At 34.1% G+C, this 25,977-nt stretch overlaps 1 protein-coding gene across 1 annotated transcript in view; it reads right to left on the bottom strand.

Moving 5' to 3' along the window:
• LOC142346205 (uncharacterized) overlaps positions 1-25,977 on the bottom strand; it is a 128,191-nt gene that overhangs the window by 48,548 nt on the left and 53,666 nt on the right. Inside the window, exon 8 of the mRNA XM_075398716.1 lies at positions 13,694-13,864. Coding sequence (XP_075254831.1) covers positions 13,694-13,864 — 171 coding nt within the window. The remainder of the gene's footprint in view (positions 1-13,693; positions 13,865-25,977) is intronic.

Genomic DNA, 25,977 nt, shown 5'->3' with positions numbered 1-25,977 from the left:
TTTTGGTTTAATAATGAGATTACAAATTTGCAGTCGATATTGCAAGGTTGCTGTAACCACGAATCTCAAGAAGGACAATGTAATCCCAAATTAAGTTGTAATATTTTCATATCAACTCCCACGAGTCATTTTATTACACAGTCGGCTAAATTCTCGTTCTGAAAATGGCAGTTTGGGCACAATGGCATTAGTAATTTGTCCTGACACCATTAAAATTTGATTCTTTTCATCATAGGTCACTCGTTTTGTAAGAAGAAACATTCAGTTACAACCTTCTTTTCAACGATAAAAAATAGAACAAAACTTTTTTTTCCAATTTTTGAAATTTACTTCACGATAACTATGATAAAAAAGGGCTAATGTTAATTGAACAGAATGCGAAAACAAGAAACGAAACAAAATAGTTAAATCTATTGTAAATTTTCATCCAATAACTGTTTTACGATTTCTGGGCACATTGCTGACCGATGTTATAAAAATTTACTAGCGAAAAAAAATATTCCAGTTGCTTCCAAGAGTCACTTCATCTTAGTTAAATGAAAAAACACTGTTGTCTTTTTTAGTTAAAAAATACTTGCTATACCAGCAAAAAAATTTTAGTGTAAAGTTTTAATTCTAAATCGAGAACTTGGATTTGCGTATATAAACTTACCGGCTTACTATCGATCTCACTCGAAATGAAAGTCTTCCATTCGATGTATGTAAATAAAAACCTGGACGTTAAAAAATGGTGTTCAGCTAGTTAAAACATGAAAAGCAGGTAGGGATAGCAGACAGGAGTAGACGTGGAGAAATAGAGGCCTGTTTGATTATAATGGCCGGGATTAGGTGGATTAAGAAACAAAAAGACCTTCAGAAGAACAACAAATTGTAAACAGTAAGACCAGTTCAACACAGATTACACCAGGCCAAAGACATCACCAACGGCGAAGTCCAGTCTCACTCTGTTTTTTGGGGGGTTGGGATTGAGCGAGGGTAATTTTTTATCCGACGTTAGCGCGTGGCGAGTGATTTAATGTTTGTGTGTGTGTGTGTGTGTGTGTGTGTGTGTGTGTGTGTGTGTGTGTGTATGTGTATGTGTGTGTGTGTGTGTGTGTGTGTGTGTGTGTGTGTGTGTGTGTGTGTGTGTGTGTCTGTGTGCACGGGAGGGGGGTTGTGTCTAGGAGTACGGAGACAACATCAAAAAATATAGGCAGGATTTAATTGCTGAAAGTCTGGACAATGAAATATCCGGCAGCAGGATGTCTCTTTATAACATATTGTCTTTTTATAACCTATTGGTAATAAACAAAGTGCAAGTTAATATTAACAAGAGAGTGTAAGAAAACTGGCTTTTCACTGAGCTGCCAATTTGAATATGTCTGGCATAAATTGCTGCGCATAGCAGTCTGGCTGTTGTACGGACAATTTTAAGATCAGGATTTTGGGAAAAAACGAGGATAAGAATGGCGTTAAAATGACTGCCATAAAATGATTTGTTTACAAAGAGAAGAAAACAATCCATCATTAAGAGCAGAAAGAGAAATTCAATTTGACAGCATTCTTAATAAACGGAAATTGAATAACAACAGGGTACTGCTGCCACCACAAAAATCTAATACTTCTTTTGAAAAAATGTCTGGTAAATCCAATTCAAAACATTGCAACTGCAAAGGCTACTCAATTTTCCAGTTCAGTTCTTTCCCATTCTTTTCTAAAAACTGGAAACTTATGTCTGGAAAATTAAGTTGTTCTCAAAAAATTGAATTTTTTGACCTCTTGGTTTAGTTTTGGAGAAGTTGAATTAAATGAGGACATTTTTTTGGAAAAATAGACTGTAGGTGTATAAAATGGTAATTTGCAAGCAGATTAAAACCTTCATTTTGGTTAATTTTCAAGCAAATTTACATCAAATTTACTTTTTAAAAAAAATTGAAGCTACAACCACGAGCAATCAGAATTTAAAGATGTGGCTGCACTAATGAACTCCAAACATTGCATTTGAAAACTCAGTGACAATTGGTTCAAAATACGAATCGAAAAAAATGTTTTTTGTTTCCAAAAGGTCTATAGTTACACCGCATCAAAATCTATCAAGTGAAATTTTACGATCTCGTGAAATTTTTCACCAAAAAATCAACAAAAACAATTGGCTGAGCATGAAATAATTTCAAGAATTGAAGAAATCTACATAATCATTTAAATATTGATATGTCAATTATGGATGATTTGGTAGAAAAAAAGGAATAGAGTCGTTTTGAGATGACAATGCTGCAAACTATGCAATTCAAAAACTCCGGAGTCATCTGCTTTTCCTGAGAGCAAGTTAAAGCCGTTTCTGTCATACTGTTGACAAATACTTCCCGGCATATATATTTGCTATCTAGCAGCTTCCTGTTATCTCTCATTGACCAGGTATTTTTAGTTTTGTGGGTGAATCGAAAAAGTGTACCATAAGAGCAAATGACTGTTCAAAATAATTTCTTTTAAACTTTTTCCTTAAAAATTCAACAAAACTCGCTGGAAACATTTAGCGAGAAGATTTGGCTGCCTAATTCAAATCACAAATAGAATTAACTTTGATATTTTTCATTAAAAAGTCTTCATGAAGAAGAGTCAATAGATTTTGGAAATTAAACCGCACCAAAATTAAAGTGTAAATCGATACTAGCTAAGTTTAAATCCATTTGCACATCACTACTTCTTGAGAGGTTTTTCACTTTTGCAGCCTGCCGGACTTGAACCAAGCAATTTTTATAAAAGTCAAATTTTTTCCGGAGACAGGTTTGCAGTGATTACATTCCGTCTGAACTTTCTTTGCGCAACTAATGTTTGCTCTAAAGCATCGGCTTTAAAGCAGCGATAAAACAAAACAAAACACAATACAAACATGACTTGCAGTTGCAGGCATCCAGTACCTATTTATACACATTGAGCTTGGTACGGTTAGTAAAATTGCCCACATTAGCACAGAAACCAGACTATAAAAGTTTATGTCATCAAATGAATAACAAATGAACCAGCTGGGAAGCAAAGATAAGTTTTATTTTTTTGGTTTTTCGTTACTAATTCACAAATTTTCAATTTTTTAGATAGTATCAGATATTTGGGTTCTTTATGAACCAATTGCAAGCTTAGATATTAGCAGGATTACGAACACCGTAGCGCAACAACCCCGATGAGGCGGGACGAGTTTTGGCAAGTTAGAGATTGAAGCTGTTTAAGCTCAAAAGATGTTAGAGAGATTAAGATAAATTAATTTCAGGAGATTCAAAAGAGAAGAGAAAAAGTGAAGATTTTAACAAAAATCAGTCGTATAAATAGTCTGAAATATAAATATAACATTTAGAGTCTACATTTGTTAAAAGGTTAATGTATCAAAAATCAGGCGATTTTGGGGCGTATGAGTGGGCGTCATTTCATTATTACATGCAAAAATTTAGTTCATTTGATATTGCTCACAAAGTTGCATTTTCATTCAATATTAGTAGATAAATATCAATGTTTGACAAACATACAGATCTAAACTGATTTATATTTATTTTCTAAAATCTTAGCTGCAGTTGTCGTTATAAATCTGGTAGGTTTGTTTTCTTTCTGAGTTTATTAACATAAATTAGGTTTCTAAGCTCCAAGATATTTTCTAAGTTCTTTTCTGTGCTCCAATACCCCCACTCAGATTGTTGCCGCTAGGTGAGAATCTGGACTCGCCCAATAGTTGTTCTCGATGTTGTTCTACTTTGTGCTGTGACAAAGATTTTGTCAGAAGATCTGCTGCCATTTCATCTGTTAGCGTGTTTATCAATTTGATTGAGTTTTCATCATCCCGTTCGCGGATGAAATGATAATTCGTGTCGATGTGCTTTGATCATTTGAGAAGCACCGGGTTATTTGCAAGCTTCATGCAACTCTGGTTGTCCTCTCCTATGGTTGTGGGCTGTTCGTACCCCAGTTCTTTAAGAAGACCACGCAGGAAGATGGCTTCTTGAACCGCGGCAGCTAAATCCTGGTATTCTGCCTCACAAGTTGCGAATGACAATGTCAGTTGCTTCTTGACTTGCCAGCCGACAGATCCCCCACTGTCTCCCAGCTTGAAATAGTACCCTGTGGTCGATCGTCCATAATTTACGTCTCCACCCCAGTCTTGATCTGTTTCGCCAACTAGTGTTCTGTTGCTGGTTGATGGAAAAACACTCTACGAGATTTAGTATGTTGTAGGTATCTCAACACGCGCTTGCCAGCATTGAAATGCACAACAGTTGGGTCATTCATGAAGCGCAATAAGACATTTGTGATACACATGACATCTTGTCTAGTTTGCTTAGCTAGGTAAAGTAGTGAACCTACTAGAATTCTAAACTCATGTGAATCTACTCTTACGGAATCTCTTGAGCTATTTAAAGTTTTAGGTTATTTTCTGCTGGTGTTTTGCTTGGTTTAGAGTCTTGCATTTTGAACTTTCTAAAATTTCTTGAATGTACTATTCTTGATCTAAAGTTATTCTTTTTTCTGTTTTTAGAATTCGCATTCCAAGAAACCTTTCAAGATCTCCTCTTTCGTCCATTTTGAACTTTGATTCTAGTGAACTTTTCAATTTGTTTATCTCTGTTTGACTATTTCCTGATATGACTAAGTCATCAACCCCTGTAAGAACAAATAACTGTTCATCTTCGTTTTTTTTCAGAAAAAAACAGTAATCGTGCTTACTTCTCTCAAAACTTTGCTGAATTAGAAAATTCGAAAGCTCCTGATACCAATTTTTTTTGCTGTTTGCTTCAGTCCATATATTAATATTTTAAGATTACAAACTAACTTGTTGCCATTGCTGTCTAACTTTTCAAAACCTTTTGGTTGCTCTAGATATACTTGTTCGTCTATTTTAGGATGCAAATAAGCTGCTTTTACATCCATTTGTTTGAAGGAAGTTTTCGATAGCTGATAAAGCTGGTAGAATTTTATAGGTTTCGTGTTTGCTTGTGGGAGCAAAAGTATCCAACAATTTAATTCCCTCAATTTGTTTGAAATCTTTTGCGACAAAACGAGCTTTAAACTTATCGATTTTTCTGTTTGAATCATGTTTAGTTTTGTACACCCATCGGCCAGGAATAATATTTTGTCCTTTTTCTTCTGGAACTAGGTTCCAAGATTCTGTTTCATTTAAACTCTCTATCTCTGTTTTCATTGCCTCAAGCCATTTGTCTTTTTGTTCCGAATTAATAGCGTTTTCGAAGTTTTCAGGCTTGATAAATTTTTTTGTTTTTGTGTTTTGAACAGCATGAGAATAGCTTTTACCAAAGCGTTTCGGAGGTGCTCTGGACTCATCACGCCGCTTAGGTTCTCTATCTTGTGCTACTTCCTTTCTCAATCTTTTCAATTCATCGTACTCTGATGATTGTTTTTTGGAAAATTTTTTGGTCGCCTGAAGGAATTGCTATTTGACCTAGTTTACTTATCATTTGCAGTCTTGAGGGTGGTTTTGTTTTTTTCTGTTGTGAGTTTTTGACAGGTACTGGAATTTTTGGAGCCTTTCTTTCCATGTTTTTCACTGCGATTTTCGGATTAAACTGTACATTAATTTTGGATTTTGGTTTGACACCAGAACTTGGTCTCTCTTGTTTAATATCTTGTTCAATTTCAGTTTCTGTAATGGTTTTACTTTCCTGAACACTTTCTGTTTCAGCTGACCTAACCTCTGAACCTAACTCACTTAAGTTGTTTGTATCCTGGGGTTCTTCTCTTACATCGGCTAAGTCTAGATATAGAAAATTGTCCTCTATATCTTCGGATTCATTATGAAAACTTGGTAGAGTTTTTTCATTGAACCTAACGTTTCTAGGTGAAAATTTGTTCAGTTTTTTTGTTTTGCAACAAATAAGCTGTTGTGTTATCAGAGTAACCAATAAATAGGCACTTTGTTGCTTTCAGATCGAACTTTAACTTTTCACTGGCATCACGAATATTTGAATAGGCTACACAACAAAGTATTTTCAGATGGTCGCTTCTCGGTTTTCTGCCGAAAAACTTTCAAAAGCTCACTTTGTGTTTTTGTCTTTAACAACTAAATTTCTAGCTTAACATGCTGTATCTACAGCTCAAACCCAATAGCTTTTTGGCCAATTTTGAATCTAAAAGAAGGCATCTTGCAGCCTCTACTACGGTTCTAATAAAACGTTCTGCAGCACCATTTTTCTCGGGTAATTCTGGAACTGTGTATTCCTGAGATATTTCTTTGCATATGCAAAATTTTTTAAAAGCTTCGTTTTTCTATTCTGTCCCATTTTCAGTTCGCAAAACTTTTGGTCTGCCATATTGTGCAACATACTCCTTGAAAGTTTGCAATGCTTGCGTATTGAATTTCATACATTTTACTACTGCGAAGCCACCGAATTCATCATGAAACTAATTGCATATCAGTTGCCACCTATACTTGATTGACTCACTGGTCCAATAACGTCAGAGTAAACTCTCTAGTTTTTGAGTTGCTTTTTTACCGTTCACTTTTGAAACTGAACTGGCTTTTTCGAAATTTTTCGAAAAGCACAAGTTTCAAAAAATTCTGAAGCTTGGGAAATCTCATCTGTTGTACTTGTACGTCTCTTAAGTTCAAATTTCCAAGTCTTTTGTGCCAAATTTTTGCTTGACATGTGTCCCCACTTAAGTTTGAAAAGTGGTGCTTGTTTTCTTTTCTGTATGGTAAGAAGAACAATTTGCCTCTTCTTATCAGTCTGAAGCTTTCTTTGCGTCTGAGTTTGAGCACTGACATAGCTTTTGTGTGAAAGAATTCGTGTTGCTTTTGAACTAAACTTAAAACTGAAATTAAATTTGTTTTGTACTCTGGTACATGCAGAATTTTTTCAAAAGTCAAATTATATAGCACACCTTTAGTGTCTCGTGCTTCCACATCTACATCTCCTATTCCTTCAGTTTTTGTTTTCCCTCCATCTGAATTTTTAACTGTGGTTTCAAGTTTTTGATAATTTTTAAACCAAGTTTTGTTTATTATCATGTGATCAGTGCTGCCTGAATCTACTACTAAATCGGTTTTTGAAACTTCAAATAAGCTTTCAGCGCATGAACTAGATGCTAAGCTCTTATGAAGAGAAAACTTTTTTGTTGATGTTTACATGTACTTGTTAGGTGGCCTTTAGCCTTGCATACATTACATACAGCGTTGTCCTTTTTGTAAAAACTAGCTGCTAAATGACCAGGTTTGTTATATACAAAACCCAATCTCGGGCATTTGGATCTACTAGGCTTAGAAAAAGTCTTCCTAGGATGTGATTTGAATGTACAGTGTATACCAATTTGATGAGAAGCTTTCTTTGCTGACATGGCAACGTGTTGATCCTCCTCCACATCATCTCTCTGTCTGCGGCTCTGTTCAAGTTGGTGAGACGCTTCCTCAGTTCCACAAAACTCTCGGCAGGATTGAAGCTCTCCTGCACCACAAAATGCTCGTATCGTTGTGGAAGGCCGTTCAATATCATTGCATTAAACAGCGTCTCAGAAACCTCCTGACCAGCATAATGCAAGCGTTTGAGCAGTTCTTGCGCTCTGATGAAGTACTGGTGGATGGCTTCGTCCTCTCGAAGTTTTAGTTTGGCCAACTGTCTCATCAGACTTATGACTGGGGTTGTCTCGTCGCTTCTGAACCAGATCTGATTTTTGCTGTTCTCAACTTCTTTTACAGCTGTAGCTCTAGCTTGAGTCTGTGCTTTGTTTTCTCGCGTTTGCGCATCATTGGCATCTTCCCTCAGTGGGGCTGGCCTGTCAGGTAGCTCAACTGTGTCTGTGAGCGTTTCGAAGAGGCCCTTGGTTTGTGCAAAGGCAGAGAAACAAGTGCTCCATGTTGGCTAGTCTTCTGTCAACCCACTAAACGTCATCCACTTTGAAATATTGTTCGACGGATACATAATGAAGTTTAAACTTGGACTTTTACATCACAAAATCTGATTTAGCTTTTATTGCGAAGGAAATCGCAAATTTTTATCTTAAAACTCTCGTCAATCTAGAAGAGCAAAAACTGCCAACACTGACGCTACAATCTCAACAAAAACTCTGTTAGCGTATCCGCGGTCTGATGGCTGGGCCCATAACCTGTTAGCAGGATTACGAACACTGTAGCGCAACAACCCCGATGAGGCGGGACGAGTTTTGGCAAGTTAGAGATTGAAGCTCTTTAAGCTCAAAAGATGTTAGAGAGATTAAGATAAATTAATTTTAGGAGATTCAACAGAGAAGAGAAAAAGTGAAGATTTTAACAAAAATTAGTCGTATATATAGTCTGAAATATAAATATAACATTTACAGTGTACATTTGTTAAAATGTTAATGTATCAAAAATCAGGCCATTTTGGGGCGCATGAGTGGGCGTCATTTCATTATTGCATGCAAAAATTTAGTGCAGTTGAGATTGTTCACAAAGTTGCATTTCCATTCAATATTAGTAGATAAATATCAATATTTAACAAACATACAGATCTAAACTGATTTACATTCATCTTCTAAAATCTTAGCTGCAGTTGTTGTTATAAATCTGGTAAATTTGTTTCCTTTCTGAGTTTATTAACATAAGTTAAGTTTCTAAGCTCTAAGATGTTTTTTAAGTTCTTTTCTGTGCTCCAATATTAGGTCTTAATCTGACATAAGAACTTTGTTTCTATCAGCACCGTATTAACCTCTTTCAGACAATTATTTGACATTATTTCTGTGAGGCAGAGAAATTTCGCTCAATATACATCTTGGTAAAAATATATTTAACATACAATCTGCAATATTAAAATGTCTTGCAAACAAAGATATCCAAATAAGCTAGATAAAAGATGGACTTTTCTGCACAAAATAAGAAATTTTTTGTTTCTTCTCTAAATTTCAACAGCTGTGTTCAGTTGTAGAGTGTCAAAAAGTAAGATGCTGCATTGCGAGCAATCGTTAATTTTTTTAAAGTTAAAGCATTCAGTTCATTTATCACAATGAACTTATTGCTTTCAATATTTTTGCGCTGTCTCTGGAAGATCCATATGAGCGAAGTTAAACTTATTTAAACAAAGTCGATGATATTTGCTCCAAACTATGGAGGAATTAATATGTGAATTATGAGTGATTTGGAATGTGAAAAACTGAAAAGAATCATGTCTTGAGACAACAGTGCTGAAAGATACGTATTTCAAAAAAATCAATGTAATCTATTTTTTCTGAACTTGAGCTGAATTGGGCAGAAAATCTTTCTTTTTACCAAGTTGTTGCAAAAGAAAGAACAATAAGCGAATGAAAGCAACTGAAAACGAAAGCATTCAGTTGATTTATCATCAGTAATTTGCTTTCATTTTCTGTTGCGCTGACTTATCTGAGCTAGATTGAATTCGTTTAGCTTGTAGGATTGGCTCGGTTTCTCGTCAATGACGAAATAGAAATGACTACGGTAGTAAATGAGGACGGTAATTAAGATAGTTTTGTACGGCATAATTTGAATTGAACGGCGTGGCGTGAAAAAAGTAGCATAGAAAACTAGATTGTAACAATGGTAACAACTTCAATCTCTTACTAACAAAAAATTGCAGCCAACTCAGTCTTCTTTTAATTTGGTTGCATAAATGGTTTGCGATAATTACGAAAGTTATCAGATTCTTAAAAAACTATTTTGCGCTCTTAACTTTTTTACACCTTTTGTTTATATGAATGAAATGAGCAAATGAAATACCAAAATTCATCACGAGAGAACTCAATTAATTAGTTCCGAGGTAGAGTAATAAGATGAAGGCTGAAAATAAGAAGAAGAAAGGTGATCAAAATTAGATATCACGACAGGAAGACCACTGAACAAAAATTGGTGGTCTTCCTGAAGAGAAAGGCAACTGAAGAGAAAGGCAACTGTGGAAGGAGGATTAATTTCATCTAATGCTAATTTGATTGGAAGACTTCCTGGTAGCCCACCCCCCATCTCCAATTCGACCTCGTTCCAAGGGTTTACAAGGGTTTTCACCGCTATTTATGAGGGTTAAAACGACGATCCCAAGCTGCTAATGATAATAAGACAACCGCAAAACCATCCTCAATATTTGAGAAAAAAAAATTATTTTAATGAAAAAGCAGATGGTTTCGTCCTGATCAAGGCGTATGACGCGTTGCAAATTACAAGTTCTAAAAATAATGCCCAGATTACAATTCTACCTGTGAAAATTATCTAAAAGATTTTATGATGATTTTTTTCAAATATGGAAGAAAAGGTAATGCGAAAATCACTAACTGCCTCGACACAAAATGAAATCATGAAAAAAACTTTACTTTCTAGATACAGCACGAGGAATTTTTTCGATTACGTGCCAAAAACATGATAAAAAGGCGACGCATTAATTTCCGGGAATAATTTTTAATCCTATTTTCCGCAAAAAATTGCCTATAGGATTTTCCAGGTGATTCCAGATGGCAATCTTACAGCAATTTCTTGAAAGATTAGACAAATTCAATACTTAACTTACGATCTTGCAAGCCGATTGCTGCATGGCAAAGTTTTCTGAGATATAGCTGCAACAGTTTTAATTTTAACTTGAAACAAAAATACATTGCATATTTGAACCTTACTAAGAAAAAATTTCAAGCTAAACCAGCTAAACATAAACAGTTAATGATTCATCGCGCGATACAAGTAGAAATTGAGAAAACTTTGAAAAAACCGACTTTTTCTATGTTTTATTGGAAGAATTTACACAATTAAGTCTCAACAGTACTTCTTGGATACACTTCTACCGTTAGCACAATCAATTTTTTAATTTCTATATTTGTCCTAATTTTAATTCAAATTTTCGTCTCTCAGTTTGCAAAGCAACTTTTGTTCTTTTGAAAAATGATTATTGTTTAAACAAATATGGAAATTTTATCTGCTGTAGTCATAACAGTTAGCTTTAATGAATAAAAATGAGTGGTTATCATGCACAATCATGGAAGATTTGAAAAGAGAACCTTTTAGGGTTATGTGTGGTCTAGTAAGTAAACTGGGACTGATGATGACTAAGACAAGCTGTCAGTCTATTTTAGCAAAAAATACATTGACGCTGCATTATTTACACACATTTTTGTTGTTTTCGAATTTTGACCACTGCATCCAAAACTGAATAGCTTGATCTAATTCAATTAGTGAGATACTTAATTTTTCGCAGTGAACTCTCATTTTTTCTGTTACGCAGTTTCCATCTCTGTTGTGCATTGTTATTTAATACATAAGGGAAAAATCAAAGTTTTGATAAAACGAATAAACAATTTACAAAATTGTTGAATTGCAATTGAATTGTTACAGAACAAAATTAGGGACTGAAACGTAGTTTAAAGTTTCAGTGACAAAAACAGGAGGTTTTCAATGAGATTCAAAACTTGCGAAGAGGAACTCACCTCATTGTGTACAGTTCATGGTTTCGGGCCCCGGATGTCACACCAAAAATTGTTTCGCGTGTTTTGCGAATGTCTTTTCAACTCTTTTCAAGCATCACTTGTAGTTTCAAAATAAATCAACTAAGTTATGGGGATTCAAAACAACTTTGAAATTTTATATTATGAAGTAAACAATAATGAAATTGTTCCACTTAGCAGTAGTAATAAATCAGTAATGATATAATTTTTTGCTTTTGAACAGATGGGTTAAGTTAACCATGATAAGTTTGATAAGGTTCCTAGTCTAAAAGCCTCTCGAATGCCTATGACCCAATCATTGTACAGTTTTTCAAGATTGTTGCCAAGCCTAGAATGAAAAAAGAGGTTTTATACTGATATCCTAACTAACGAACCTTACATCAGGTAAATCTAAAAGATGAAACAATTTATAGACATTGTTTTGTAAATAATCATCAGAATTACAAAGGGCTGTTTCCGCAAAATTTCCCTTGAGCTGAATCAGTAGTTTTTACCCTGGAGAAAGTATAAACATAACTGACTCTTCAAATTTTAAGCATAACTGACTAAGTACAAGCGAATTGCCCTCAAACAACCAGCGAGCTGATGGCTTGGGTAGTTCCCAGCTGGGGCTTGCAGATGATGCTAGTCTTGGAGGCGAGGAGTGTGTGGGGGAGGGGGTGTCAAGCGATGGGGGAGGGGGGAACAGAGACGAGAGGGGTCCAAAGACCAGGTATACGAGGGTGGACGGGCGAGGGGGTAGGGGGTAAGTGGGGAGGATGGTGACTGAGATTGATGGGGGCAGGCTGACGGGGGTGAAAGTTTTGAGGTTATGAATCGCCATTCAGACCATCAAATTGTCCTGTTAAAAAAGTTTTGGTGAATCGCATTCTCAGAGGTACGGCATAAAGCTCTAAGAGAATTTAATGACCTCCAAGCGTTACCTGCTTATCCCATTTTTGACCACCAAAAAATCAAATGGATCACACGAATAATTGGTCAAGCAAAAATTGCAAAAAAATGACCACAGGTCTAAATAATTGCTACAAACTTTGTTTGAGAGCAATTAATTAAAGTTGTTTCTTTGTATCAATTTAGAAAAAATGGTTGGCTGAAAGCTTTTTTTCTGATACAGTTTCACTGGTTTTATATAAAACTTCAGTGATAGCAAAATTGAAATCGAAACTTCTATATAAAATTTAGGTTCGAATATCAAACTTACCTTTCACTAAAAGAAATGCTTCAGCATCAGTAGAAACTTCAATTCAAAATTCAAACTCAATTTTTTTGCTCAATATAAATACTATTTTTTAAATAGCCAAAACAGTTGAAACTTAACTATTCAGCTTTATTTGTTTTTATTATTTTTTCTCGCATTTGTAGAGTTGATTCACAAGATAGCTTCATTTATATAACATTTTGTGATAAATGTAGACATTTAAAATGGAAGCGTCTTGAAAGTTGAAGCTTTCATTGAGCTTTTATAACCATTTTGAAATTTATTGAAGGGATTTATAATTGGGGGGGGGGGGGGGGGTAAGATTTAGCATCAATTCATGGCAGCATGTGGAAATTATATAGTTAGTAAAAGTGAATGGCAATAAACAGATTTTCTCTAAGCATATAGATCATCAGCAAATTATTGCAAGTCTGACTGTGGCACGTCTCAAAACTACACAAAAAAATGAGAAATAATTTTAGGAGCTCTAATTGTTAATGCATTAAATTCGGCATTAGTGCAAGTTATTCTCAATTCATCTTGAGTTGCACCAATCAAAAGAAATAAAGTCGGGTTGAAATGATAACAGGTGAAAAAGCGGGTTGACGAATAGGGACACCCTTCTTGGACTGTGGTAGATATCAAACGTGGTTTTCAGATACTTTAGATTCGCTTTTTATGCTTTTCAGAAATCTTTGAAATGTTTCAGAAAAATTACCCTATTTCTACCACCTTATCCGATTTTCAGTTTACTCAAGAATCTTGAAAATGATTTTACCGTAAGAAAGCCGTAGAATTTTAACCAGCACACATGTATATCTACTTTCTAAGTGTCGTATCAATAAAAATTAGAAAAGAAAATTTAATTTGCAGTGTTCAATGACTAGGTTTATAAAACAGCAGATCACCAGTTATGAGTTTTTATTCTTACCTGACCAAAGTGGGGAGAATAGAAACATATATTTCATATCTGGAAAACTAAAATGAACTATTGAAAATTGATTTATTAAACTGGTGATCTGCTGTTTTATAAACCTAGTCATGGTAACCAAGTTAATTGTTAATTCAAATTGTTTGTGGTGAAAAAAAAGTGTTCAGTGATCATGGGCCAACCTGTATTGTGTCTCCGGCCTGAACAGATATGTGGTCCTCCTTTGAGGCATTGAAGTCACACACTGCCATCACTGTGCTTCCCACTGCCACCTGGGGTTGAGGGGCTGCTGCTGTTGACTGATGATGCACTCCACTGCCAACTAGTCCCGAACCAGGGTAGCCTGATTCATTCTGAAACAAAAATGAGAAAATAAAGCAGTGAAGCTTTCGTGGCCCAACTTTCAACAGGTTTAGACTCTGACTCATGGAAGGACCATGCTCGACCAAACAGTTGAATGAAAAGACCGTGCTCGACACAAATAACCTTTGAAATAATTTAAGCTGCAACTTAGTGTAGAACTGAGCCACTGCACAAATTTTTGACGCTTGACTTCAGCTCGAACCAAAAATTCTTGACCGTATTTTGCTTGAAACAAACTTTTCATGCGGAACTTTAGCTCAATCCGAAATGTTGTACATGACTTTGCTCGACTCAGAAAACATAACAATAAAAGTTGCATCGAGCTATTGTCAAATCATGAGTCCAAGAAAAGTCTTTTCATGAGTCGGTTTATTAACTCAAAAAAATACGTGCAACATTAATGCTTATAAAGTAGACAGCAAGTATAATTACAATTTTGTTGCAATTCTGAAGAAACGCTTATCAATCAGATATTTTTGTTGATTCAAAAGAAGACATTCCATAAAATCGGAACTGAGAACAACAAAAAATGTCGAATTTTTCATTATGGTAAGGGAACGAGGCCTATATAATTTAGTTACACAAATTCATTCAATCAGTTAATTTGGCAGCACAGTCCATTTTAAAAAGCTCATTCAGTCCTACCTCAACAACCGCCAACAATGTGTTTTCTTCCAGTCCAAAACCTCTGAGATAAAAAATATTAAAAATGGTGTCCCACAGGGCTCTGTGCTAGGCCCACTCATCTTCCTAATTTTTGTAAATGATCTGCCGACTAATATGCAAAAATCGGAAATCACATTGTTTGCTGACGATACCAACATACTTTGTGGTGGAAAAGATATTGAAAAAAATCTTAAAGATAGCATTACGGAGGCGATATTATGGTTCAATGAAAACAAACTTTGCGTTAATTCTAAGAAATCTCAGTTGATTTATTTTGGTAAAGACTTAGTGCTTAATTTGAACCCAATTTTATCAGATTGTGAACTACAAGAATCTGTAAAATATTTAGGTATATTTCTTGATAGAATTCTGAATTTTGACTTTCATAGTCAACAAACTGTGAACAAATTAAACGGCATTTGCGGTGTTTTCTATAGAATTCGCGACTATTATACAATTTCAAAATTGATACAGTTTTATAAAATTTTTGCTAAGCCCGTGATCTCTTACTGTCTATTGGTCTATGGCTGCACAAACAAAAAGAGACTAACAAAAATTGATATGTGCCAACAAAAAATTTTGCGAGCCATCTTCTATCAAAAGCGGACAGATAGCCTTCATTATTACTACAGAAAACACAAAACACTCACTGTTTTTGACTAATACTTTCTTGAACTTCTGAAGGAAACTGTTGAAGAAATTGCAAAGAGATCTCCTTGCCCTTTCATTGATCTTGAAAACGTGTCATCCTGTAAACACCACACAAGGAACCTCAAAAAAGGTTTAATAAGGCAGGTCAAATTTAATAATGCAGCACTTGGAAACTCACAGCGGTTAAGGCTGACTAAGACTTTTAATTTTTGCAAATCGAATTACCTTTTTTCCTCAGATATTGAAATTCAAAAAATGAATTTGAAGCTGCTCAAAAATTTAGTAGATCAAGTTTTCCAAAACTACCTTTTCGACAGTAAATCTATTTTACGTTAATTTTTGGCTGATTAGTGGCTGAGGTACAAACTAACTCGTTCTTAATTTTCTGGAAAGTAAAATTTAATTGATGAGTTTTTCAAAAGGGAAGTCACCTAAACGAGCTGTAAAGCTTATCTGACGTACCTCTTGAAAACGTTTATAGTTATTAATTGTAAACTGTTTTCAAGGAACTTAAGTCAACTATTCAACTATCCAGCTGCGATAACTGCTTTAACATGAACATTAAAAAACGTCTTTTTTGGCAATTTTTCAAACTGTTTTTTTTAATTTTGACTGTTGTTGAGCAATGTTGTTTAGTTTTGCTCTGCTTCTGCCTAAGTGTAAGAAAGCAATAAAAAACACAATTAAATGATATAAGAGTGGAAATAAATATTCGATAGATAGCAGTTAAGAGAAACTCAACGGATTTTTTTACGATAAAAAGCGTTTCGAAAAAGTTTTTTTTCATGCAGGAGAAATAGCTCCATTTTTACTTCTAATATAATCAAGTAGATCTAGATGTGGGTGAACTTCCAAGATGAAGTTGGAAAATGGTCCCAATAAAGTCATACTCAAGATAAAAGATCTCTAAAAAAACCAACTTAAAAATAAAAATCACTTTCTAGTTGAAATTATTTGTTAAAGAATTAAACATCTATTGCAGCATTTCTTTCAAACAACTCACACACATTTTTTAGTTTGTTGAGTTCTTACTGACTTTTCGCTAAATATGAACATTTTCTCTGAACACAACATGAAATTCTTCAGCGCAGTGATTTCTTTGTTGCTGATACTTAAACCAAAGCTTGATTGAACTGCTGGTTGACCCCAAACAATTTTGTTCAGGCTTAATGTTTTGAACCTGTCTAATTGTTGCAATCTTTAGTATCAAAAAGCTTCCTATAAACAACAAATGGGAGCAGTGTTGTGTATTTTTGTTTTCGTCGATTGCAAACTTCATATGAGTTCGTCTGATAGTTCTTCATGAAGTCATTGTATTTTTTGTGAAAAGTCACAGAATGAAAAAATCCCCTCCACGTTAAAAAGGGCAAACCAAGAGTGAATGTTTCTTACTTTTATGAACCGAGCTTAGTAATATAAAACAGTTAATAAAACGGCTTTTTTAATCGTTAAAGAGAAAGTGTTTCAGTTTCTTAATGTTTCCATTTAGACTGTTGGAGTAGTTGCATTAATTTTCATGCTATTGTATTCTATTAAAAATTGTTTCAATTATGGAATATGTAACGTTATCTCTCATTGAAAACGATGTTTTCTAGTTTATAAGCCAATTGTTCATTTATCTATCAATTTTTTGCTCTTTTTTCTTATTTGTAGACCTTGACATAAGTCTCTTTTTGGCTCCGATTATTTCGATTGCTCACTCAAAGGTCCGTTTGGTCTTTACAATGGCGACAATTCTTGTGTGGAGCGACTGAATTTAGGCCTCTGAGTCAGGCTTTACTTTATTTCTCTCTGATAATCAATTAGTAACAACGAGGTGTGGGCAAGTCTGAAATCATCAATTCGAAGTGTCGATTCTAAATGTGCCAAATCTTGAATGTATATATAAAAGGAAGCTCGGTAATGTGCGTTTGCTCATGTGGGAGGGGTTTCTTTAGATGCACAGGGCCCTTACGGCCTGAGCGATGTGCAGGGGTGGGGATTGGGGGGAGGGTGAAGTGAGAAGGGGCTGATATGGGGGGAAGTTGTGGGGGGGGGGTTGCGGGGGGGGGGGTGTTTCGGGGGTTGTGGGTGTCAACCTCTAAGAACTGCCCATCACACCATAAGTAAAAATCTGCAAAACAGTTTCCGTGGATCACATACCTAGAGACTAGTGAGTTGAAAAGCTCTAAGAGCACTTATTGTTCGGTGGGCGCTACCTGTTTATCACGTTTTTGAGGACAAAAAGTCAAATGGGTCACACGAATAAGCAAAAAATTGCGTAAGAAAGACCGACAGGACTAATACAATTGCTTCAAAGACATAATAGCGTCAGATAGACTGAAACTAAACAATATGATTTGTACCTAACTAGAAAAGATATGGGACCAGTCCATAATAACGCACCGTAGGAATTTTACAAAAAATAACAAAAAAAGCAAAGTAAAAAAATTTCGCTAATGTTTCTAAAAACAATTACGAACTGGGAACAATATGAACTGAAAGCATCCAACAGGTTTATGGTCACCTATGTTTAGACAGGGGGCTGAAAAATCTGTCATTGTTAAATTTTTTATGCGGTTACAATAAGAACAACAAATAGAGACAACAAAAAATATCAAAAAAAAACTTGTGAGAAAACGCTGTCAAAACCGTAATGAAGTTTTTACGCCTCAAAAAATGTTTTGCTGCGCCTTCTTCGACCGCTAAGATAGTGATTTGCAACCTCTCATTATTGAGACTAGGGAAAGAGTAGACAAAAAAGAAAAAAAGCGGGCGAAGTTAGGAGAAACTTTTTGTTTGGAAAACAATTGATTTCAAAGTCTTGAAAGCTATTAGCTACAAAATGAAGTAATTAAATAGGTTCGTTTTTGCGCACAAACGAAGCCCACGAGACCTTTAATTATTCAGAACATTTCTAAAGTCTACAAAAAGAACGACAAATTTAGACAAAAGTCAACTAATTTAATTTTTTTTTAATTAATTGAACTTTTTAGCGGAAAACCCTTGTCGAAGCCAGTAACGTCTTAACGGATTCTGTAGAAATCATGAGATTTTATACATTTCATTATTTCCGGGACCCCAATAACGTCCTATACGACCTGTAATTAACAATAATAGGTAACAAATAGACAAAAAATAACGAAGAACAAAAATGAGAGGTATAAAGTTTTTTTTTATTTTTGAGAACAATTGGTTCCTAAGTCATAAAAACAATCAACTATCAACTAAAATCAGAAAAAAGGCTCATCTACTCTTCCATAAAATAGAAATGAGAGCTGTCATTATTGATGCATTTTCATTGGACTAAAAAGACAAAATAAAACAACTGTTGAAGACAAAAAAATTCCTATAAATTCTTTGAGAAAATGTGATCGAAGCCGTTAAAACCATAGTCTTTAGCTTTAAAGATTTTGATAGGTTCAATTGTGCCACATGTGGAAATTTGGCAAATGCCTGAAAATCAAAACAATTTGTGAAATCTAGTAGTATCAAAGCCAGAAAGCCAGAACATAACGTGTAAAATCGCAATAGAGATAAAATTTTAGTTCAATAAAAAGGAAAAGCGTTCTTTCTCTGCCGAGACTCAGCTACAAATGGACCAAATTAAGAAAAAAATAGTGGCAAATCTCAATAATCCATTTTTTCATAATATCAAATTTTTTTAAATGTCAAAAAGACCATAAGCGTCCGAGTAAAAAAATAGATACATTATTTTGGATCTGTTTAGGAAACCATTTGTAGCTATCACCGCTGTTCTTTGATTTGAAATGTTCCGTTACAAAAGGTCCCGTTCCAGTCTCGAAGTAGGAGTTGCCCGCTTCGCAGTTTACAAAGATTGTGGTAGTGGTTTTTGTGGTGTGTACTTTGGCAAATTTAATCAAAGAATCGACTAAAGAAATTTATATCGTGCAATTTTGATGAGAAAGGCCGAATGCTGAAATATTTAGCCAATATTTTAGCCCAAAGAAATAAATCAAAATAGTCAGCAATAATTTAATACTTTTTTGTCTTTAAATCTAAATTCAACAAAACTATTGTTAACAATTTTAACAAATTTTGGCAAAATTGACTAAATTCTAGGCAAAAGTTCCGGAAAATGTGAAAAAAATAACGCAAGTTGGTCTAATATTCACAAAAAATTAAACCTCCATCATTCGTGCTGGAAAAACAAAATTCAAAAAATCTTTTTAGTTCCATATTCTACGATGGACGGGCTTTTTAATGATACCACTCACAACTCTCTACGATGAAAATACCGATAGGCCAAAATTGATTGAACAAAAACCCATTTGAGTATATATTTCCTCCCCCCCTCAAGAGGGGTTGGAACAAAAAAGATATAGAGTTTAATGAAAAAGGTGCTTTAAAAAAGTAAGAAGTTTCAAAATTAGTATACGCAAAAATATTGTTTTAATTAACGTTTTTTTCCTTGGAGGATAAACATTTGGCTAGTAAGAAAAGACCCGCTGGCTAGCAAGAAATTGACCAGCTGGTTTGGATCCGGTTGGTAAACCATTTTATGACACTGCAGTAAAAAAATTCAGTAAGGTTTGGGCAGTTTTTACCCAAACTGACTTTCTTCTGATGAATCGATTCTTTCAAAATGAGCTGGAAAAATCACAGTCGTCATGAAAAAGAAAAGCAAATAAAATCTCTGTTCTGTTGAACAATGTCACCATCTGAATAAACAGAAAAAAATGAATCACTCATTTTCGAGGGACTAGACATCTCAGATCCCCTAATTTGAAGATTACTTGATCAGCAGGGAAGATCACTTCCTCATACGGATGCTCATCAACTTCCTCCTCATCTTCCCCCTCACTACAGTCACCCCGATTCCCATCTTCATATCCAGCATCCCTAATTTCATCCAGGTCTTCGTCTTCATCATGGTCACTTCCACCATCTTTATCGTCACAATCGCATCGAGTGATGGTCGGGATCTCGGATCTTTGGTTGCCCATGCTTCTATCGCCAGTGTTTGATTCCAAGTGGGTTTGATCCGAAGAACTGTAAAGGTCATTGACCTCTAAAGTCCCAGCTTGTTCTGGGTGTGGTTCCGGGCAATGGCAGAAGGATGACATTGGCCGTGAAAATTTGATTAATTCCCAAATTTGAATTATTGGGAAAAAAGGAACAAGAGCATGGTTATAATTTCAACAGATTTGTAGTAAGGATTTCATCCAAATTGCTCGCTTGAAGTTGTTAACTAACAGCATACATAATAAAACTTTTTAATGTTCAATAAGTAAAATGACCATTACTAGAAGAAAATCACAAACAAAATAGAAGTTAATACAGCAGTGTTTTTTTTGGTGATGGAAGTGAATGCTCAAGTGCGCAAGTCAAGAAAAATGAAAAGTAAACGGAAATAATTGAAGTTAGTTTGACTTATAATAGAAAATCGGAAAGCTTGTTTTTCCCCAATTAACCAGTCCGAAATCAGTTTTCTCAGCAAAGTTGAAAAAAATAGAGAGCTGCATTTGTTGGTCCGCGTAACAAATTAGTAATTTTGTCGAAAGAAATTTTTTTTATAATAATAAAAAGCCTGTGAGGGCAAAATCTTTATTTAAAATCAAGTAGTAACGTAAATTATAAACAGTTATCTACTTATTTTTTATCACTTTTATTAGCAGGGAATATTAACCTGACCTTTACCAATTTCTCTCTGTTGTACACTTGTTAATTAACTAAAAGCGCTAAGTTTATAACTATTTATAACCAAAGTTGACTCTATATAATCAGCAAAAGTAATATGAAGACTAAAATTTTACAATAACAACTTTTGAAAGGAAAGGCTAGCTGTATTTTACGTGCACAAGAATAAATAAAGTTGAAAAACTGTGGACTATATTTACAACTAGTCGTGGAATTTATAACTAATTTATAACCATAAGGCTGAAGTTTATAACCAGGAAGATAAAGATTACCTCCAGAGCAAGTCTGTGGTTAAGTATACGGGTTATTTGTTCACTTATTTTGCATAACAAGGACAACCCAAAAGGGAGGGTCAATTGCCTCCAAAGTCCGGGGTGAAAAAACTGTGATATTCATACAAAGCAAGGTCTAAAGTGTGTGCTTAGTTAATAACTATCGAAAGCAACATTAGAAATTGCACAGAGGCCTATAAATAGGATTTAAGGGGTGGGGTGGTTTATCTTAGGGGTGTTATATTGTATGCTTACCATGGGGGGGGGGGGGGGTATTTTTAGCATGCGTTGCGACCAACAGAAAAATAATGAATTTGAGGTACGTTAACCGGGATTGAAGCCAAGGTGAGGGTTTAAAAAGATGGGTTTTATTTGTTTGCAGTTTGCATTTACTAGCAATAGTAATAGCTTTAACGTGTGAACAGAAAGTGAGTGAGGCAGGGGCATAATGGCTTTGCAAAAGTTACCATACAACAGTTACAACTATGCGACTAAATAGCCCCGGGGGTGTGGGAAAAGTCAATTGTGCATTATCAATGGAATTACAAGGTAGCTAGCCAGCCAGTTACCTCTAGCAGATTATACTTATGTCCGCCGAAAAGTCACGAAGGGTCATAAATACATTAAAAGATAAATTTTACGGTCTAAAATTTGCCATCAGCGGTCGGTAAGTGACCTCAAAAACAGCGAAGCTAAAGTAAAAATATGGAGTCAAAAATACTATAAAAATAAACCAGATAGGCCATTACATTATTAAAAATAAGAAAATGTTTTTTGTAAAATTACGACTCTTTTGACCTAAAATGAGAAGGGAGTGAGTTAAAAGACTGCTTTGGTCAGATAACACAGGAAAAGAATAAAGAACTCGCTAGAGTAAGATGAAAAAAGAGGAACAAATCTTTTGTGATAAAATGGCAGTGCTACCGATTGTAACATACGAAAAAAGAATGAAACATTGATTTCAAATATTCTTCATTAATTTTTATTTACTTTTTAGGATTGGTTTTTTTTCCGATAAGGCGTACCAGAAACACTTTAAACTAAGGTTTTGTAAATATTTTTAAAGGCCAGGAGACAACATTGATATAAATTTATGAGGCCAAATGGCGTTTTTTTTTAAAAAAAAATAGATATATAATATTTCTGATTCACTGATTCAGCTCGTTCCAAAAAATTAAGAAAGTAATGAGGATAAGGAAGAAGAAAACACACAGTTTTTTTGGATTCATCCAGTTAATATTAAAAAATAATCGCATAAAATGCATGTGTTTTTCCATGTACCCTTTCTTTCTTAATGACAAGGACGACTTGCATAAAAATTTGCCAACATTTTACCTATATACTTTTATTATTACACGGCACCATTCATCAAATATATTGTTAATGATTAAATTAAAATTCGTTTCGAAAAAACTGTTGCAACTTTTCTCATCCATTTTTAAACGAAAAATGAATATCAAATAAAAATCTATGCAAACAAAAATAAACTTGAAAAAAGTATTGATAATTAAATCTTTCATCATTTATTTAACTGGGAAACAATAATGCTTACAAAACCCGAAACTATGAATCTTAACCCATATTTTATTAGAAAAAACAATAGCAAACAGTGATGTTAGCAGAAATTGACAACATTCCAAGAAGCAGAATCAAATAACAACAATAATTTTTGGTAGTATTCACAATTAGTAAAATTTTCGAAATTTTTTTTGGGCACCAAAAACCTTATTTTGATGTGGCCAAAAAAAATTTTGTGAGAAATCTTTGGTATGTTTGCTGTTTCAAACGTAAAAAATAGTCGGTACGTTCGGTTTGCTCGTTAATTTCGGTTTCGAACGTAAAAAAAGATTCAGTATCACTGTTTTTGGACTCAAGAGGATTAACTATTTTCAGTTTTAAAAGATTCGGTGTGTTACATATTTAAATGTAACACCTCGTCGGTATGATTGGTTTTAGACGCAAAAATTGTCAGTATTTTCCATAGAAAATTTTCCTGTATATAATGCATCCAAACGTTATGATAGCGTTCTTTTTTTCTGGAATTTCAAACGTACTTCTAAGAGTAAAATTCTGAAAAAAAATTGAAATTTTACTGAAAATTCTTTTTTTTAGCTCATTCACAAAACCAATTGAACGAATATAAATTTCTCATTGAAAAGTGATGCGAACTCTCTTCGATTTTCTTATAGCTTACAAGCAAAGTTTATGACAATTGGTGACATTTGAAACCAAACACGCCGAGCGTTTTTTGTTCGTTTAGCTGGACTAATCGGCTTTTGAACCCAGAAGATGAAAACTCATGGTACTTCTCTCAATGATACTGAATCTCTCTTACAATTAAAAACAACGATACGGAAGGAATCTGCCTTGAGCGCAAAGATGACGATACCGAATCGACTTAATGTTAAATACCGAATAAAAACGATGATTAAATACCGAATAAAAACGATGATATCTTAAGAATTTTTGTCGTTTTTGGTTTGAAAAAAGAAGATACAAACGATTTCTTACGTTTAAAAACCGAATATTTCTTGACTAGGTTTGTTCACTCTAGACTGTAATTCACGGTAGTTTCTAAATTGCTCCCGTTAATCTGCAGGCTTTTCTTCGAGATAAAATTCGAAAATTGAAAATTTTAAAAAAGAGAAGTGAAAAGACTACTTTTTTTGCCAACTGCTTCGTAAAGTTTTTTTTATTTATCAATTTTAACTTTTATGGAAAACGTATTTAAGTAGCAATCTAATTGAAGTGGTTGATAATAATCCTTGCCATTAACAAAGTTGGAGCTTAAGTTCAATTCAACAACAGTTTCATTAAAACTATTTTCCTAAATTTCCGTTCTGTTAATATCTCAGCTACCAAATGGTATATTACACTGATTATATTGACATCTGCTAGTTTGTTAATCACAAGAAATGCTACTACGATTGAGATCTCTTTATCAGTTTTTAGTGGCAATTTTTGCAGAACTGACCTCAGTATTCAATAACAAATGGTTCCATATTCTGACGTAAATACAGTAACCTTTTTAAACTATCCCTCAACTCATACTATAATTGCAGTAATTGATAGATGGGGGTGTGGGCAATACAATGACAGAATAGGATATTGTCAATTAGTAATGGTAAATAATATTGAATAAGTAAATTTCAATGAAACCAAATCAACTTCTAACAGTGCCAACTAAACATACTATAAAAAAACTTTTGAATGCAAACACTGGTAATTTTTTTTTCACTTATGAGACTTTTTTTAAAAGATTTAATAGGTCCGTCATTCAGTAGTGAGAGAATTGTCTTTTAAAACAGATTTGCGAAAATAAAATAAATTTTTCAAACTCATATTTGGACTATAGGGACCCGTAATGTTTCCTAAGCTATGGGCTATTTAAAATTGTTTCAAAAGTGATCAAAAACAAATTTTTTATCCAAAAATATTGGGGCAGTCACCATTATTTCATTTGAACCAATGTTTCTAATAAAACTGGGCTATTAAAATTTGTTTCAAACGAGATGAAAACAATGAATTCCTTATTGAAACAGTTTTTTTTGGGCGCGGCCATGCTTTAGTCCATTAATTTTAATCATATCAAATGGCAACTCAAAATTCTTTCAAATGTGATAAACAAAACCAAAAATATTTGAAAGCCAAGATTTATGTGAAATAATGTAACAATGATATATCTGAGCTATTGTGTATTGTTTCAAACGAGATCAAAACATTTTTTCTCCAAAAGGACGAGTTTTCCTTTGGGCAGAGGAATGATTTATTCTACCCATTTCCAATGTATCTGTCGGCTAGTAAAACTGTTTTAAATATTTTCAAAAAACAATTGTTCATCGAAAAAAAGTGTGCTTGGGAAAGATTCACGCCGTTTCTGATATGCTTAGGGGGAAGGAAAAGCTAACAATGATAGCTAACAGACTAGAATAAATTGTTCTAAAAACATAAAACAAATTGTGCAAAACGAACTAATAAATCAAAGAAATTATTCTTTCTGATAAAATCTTAGGATAAATTAAATTATCAAGGTCGTCTTAAACTTTGTTTTGTTTAATCAAATTTTTTTATTTGGATCTTGATAATTTTTCAAATGAAATGATCATCGAAGACATATACAAGAAGAAAGTGATAATAAACGAACACTGTTGTTATAAACAAGTAATAAACAAAAAAGTGCAAGCAGACAAGAAGAAAACAAAGAAATATATGAAATGAAGTTAGCTTCGGTTTGAACACAAAGTTGCCGTAATTTATGGCGCCATATATAAACACCTGAAATTTATTATTTTAGTTCAAAGCTCTCAAAAAGCTCAAAGGACAAAAAACAAACAAAACCTGAATGAACTAAAAGGTGGTAAACTATTTTGATTACTGGTCTATTAACATCTGCATTGCCAATAAAATCTTTTTTTTTCCAAAACCTCTCTAATTTTGCTGAAGCTCAATTATTCAATTTGTTGCTCCGAAGTTAACCCTCTCGTTAATAAACCACCACAAAAATAAATTCCTACTGATATAAACCCGCCCCACAGAAATAAACCCCCATAACTACATTGAACCTTGGTCGTGAAATATTGTTTGTTGTGATAGTTTCAAATCAAGTCCCACGGGCTGCTAAAGTTTGGCTGTGGCCCGCGAGATACAGTCATATGCAGGAATTAAAAGCTCTTCAATAGTAAAGTGGAGTTTTATTTCGTTGGGGTTTATTTCACTATGGCTAATTTTCCTATGGTTTTTACCAACCAAAATTTATGTTGCGGTTTTTTCGGCAGGTTTATTTTTCTAGTATTCCAATACGACACCAATAATATTAATCGAAATAAAACTTTTTGAACATAATTTTTAGAACCTGAGATAAAATTTGGGTAAGA

The sequence above is a fragment of the Convolutriloba macropyga genome, chromosome 9 (genome assembly GCF_964194025.1).
Source record: "Convolutriloba macropyga chromosome 9, txConMacr16.3, whole genome shotgun sequence".
Lineage (NCBI taxonomy): Eukaryota > Metazoa > Xenacoelomorpha > Acoela > Convolutidae > Convolutriloba > Convolutriloba macropyga.
This window is presented reverse-complemented; position numbering and strand designations above follow the sequence as displayed.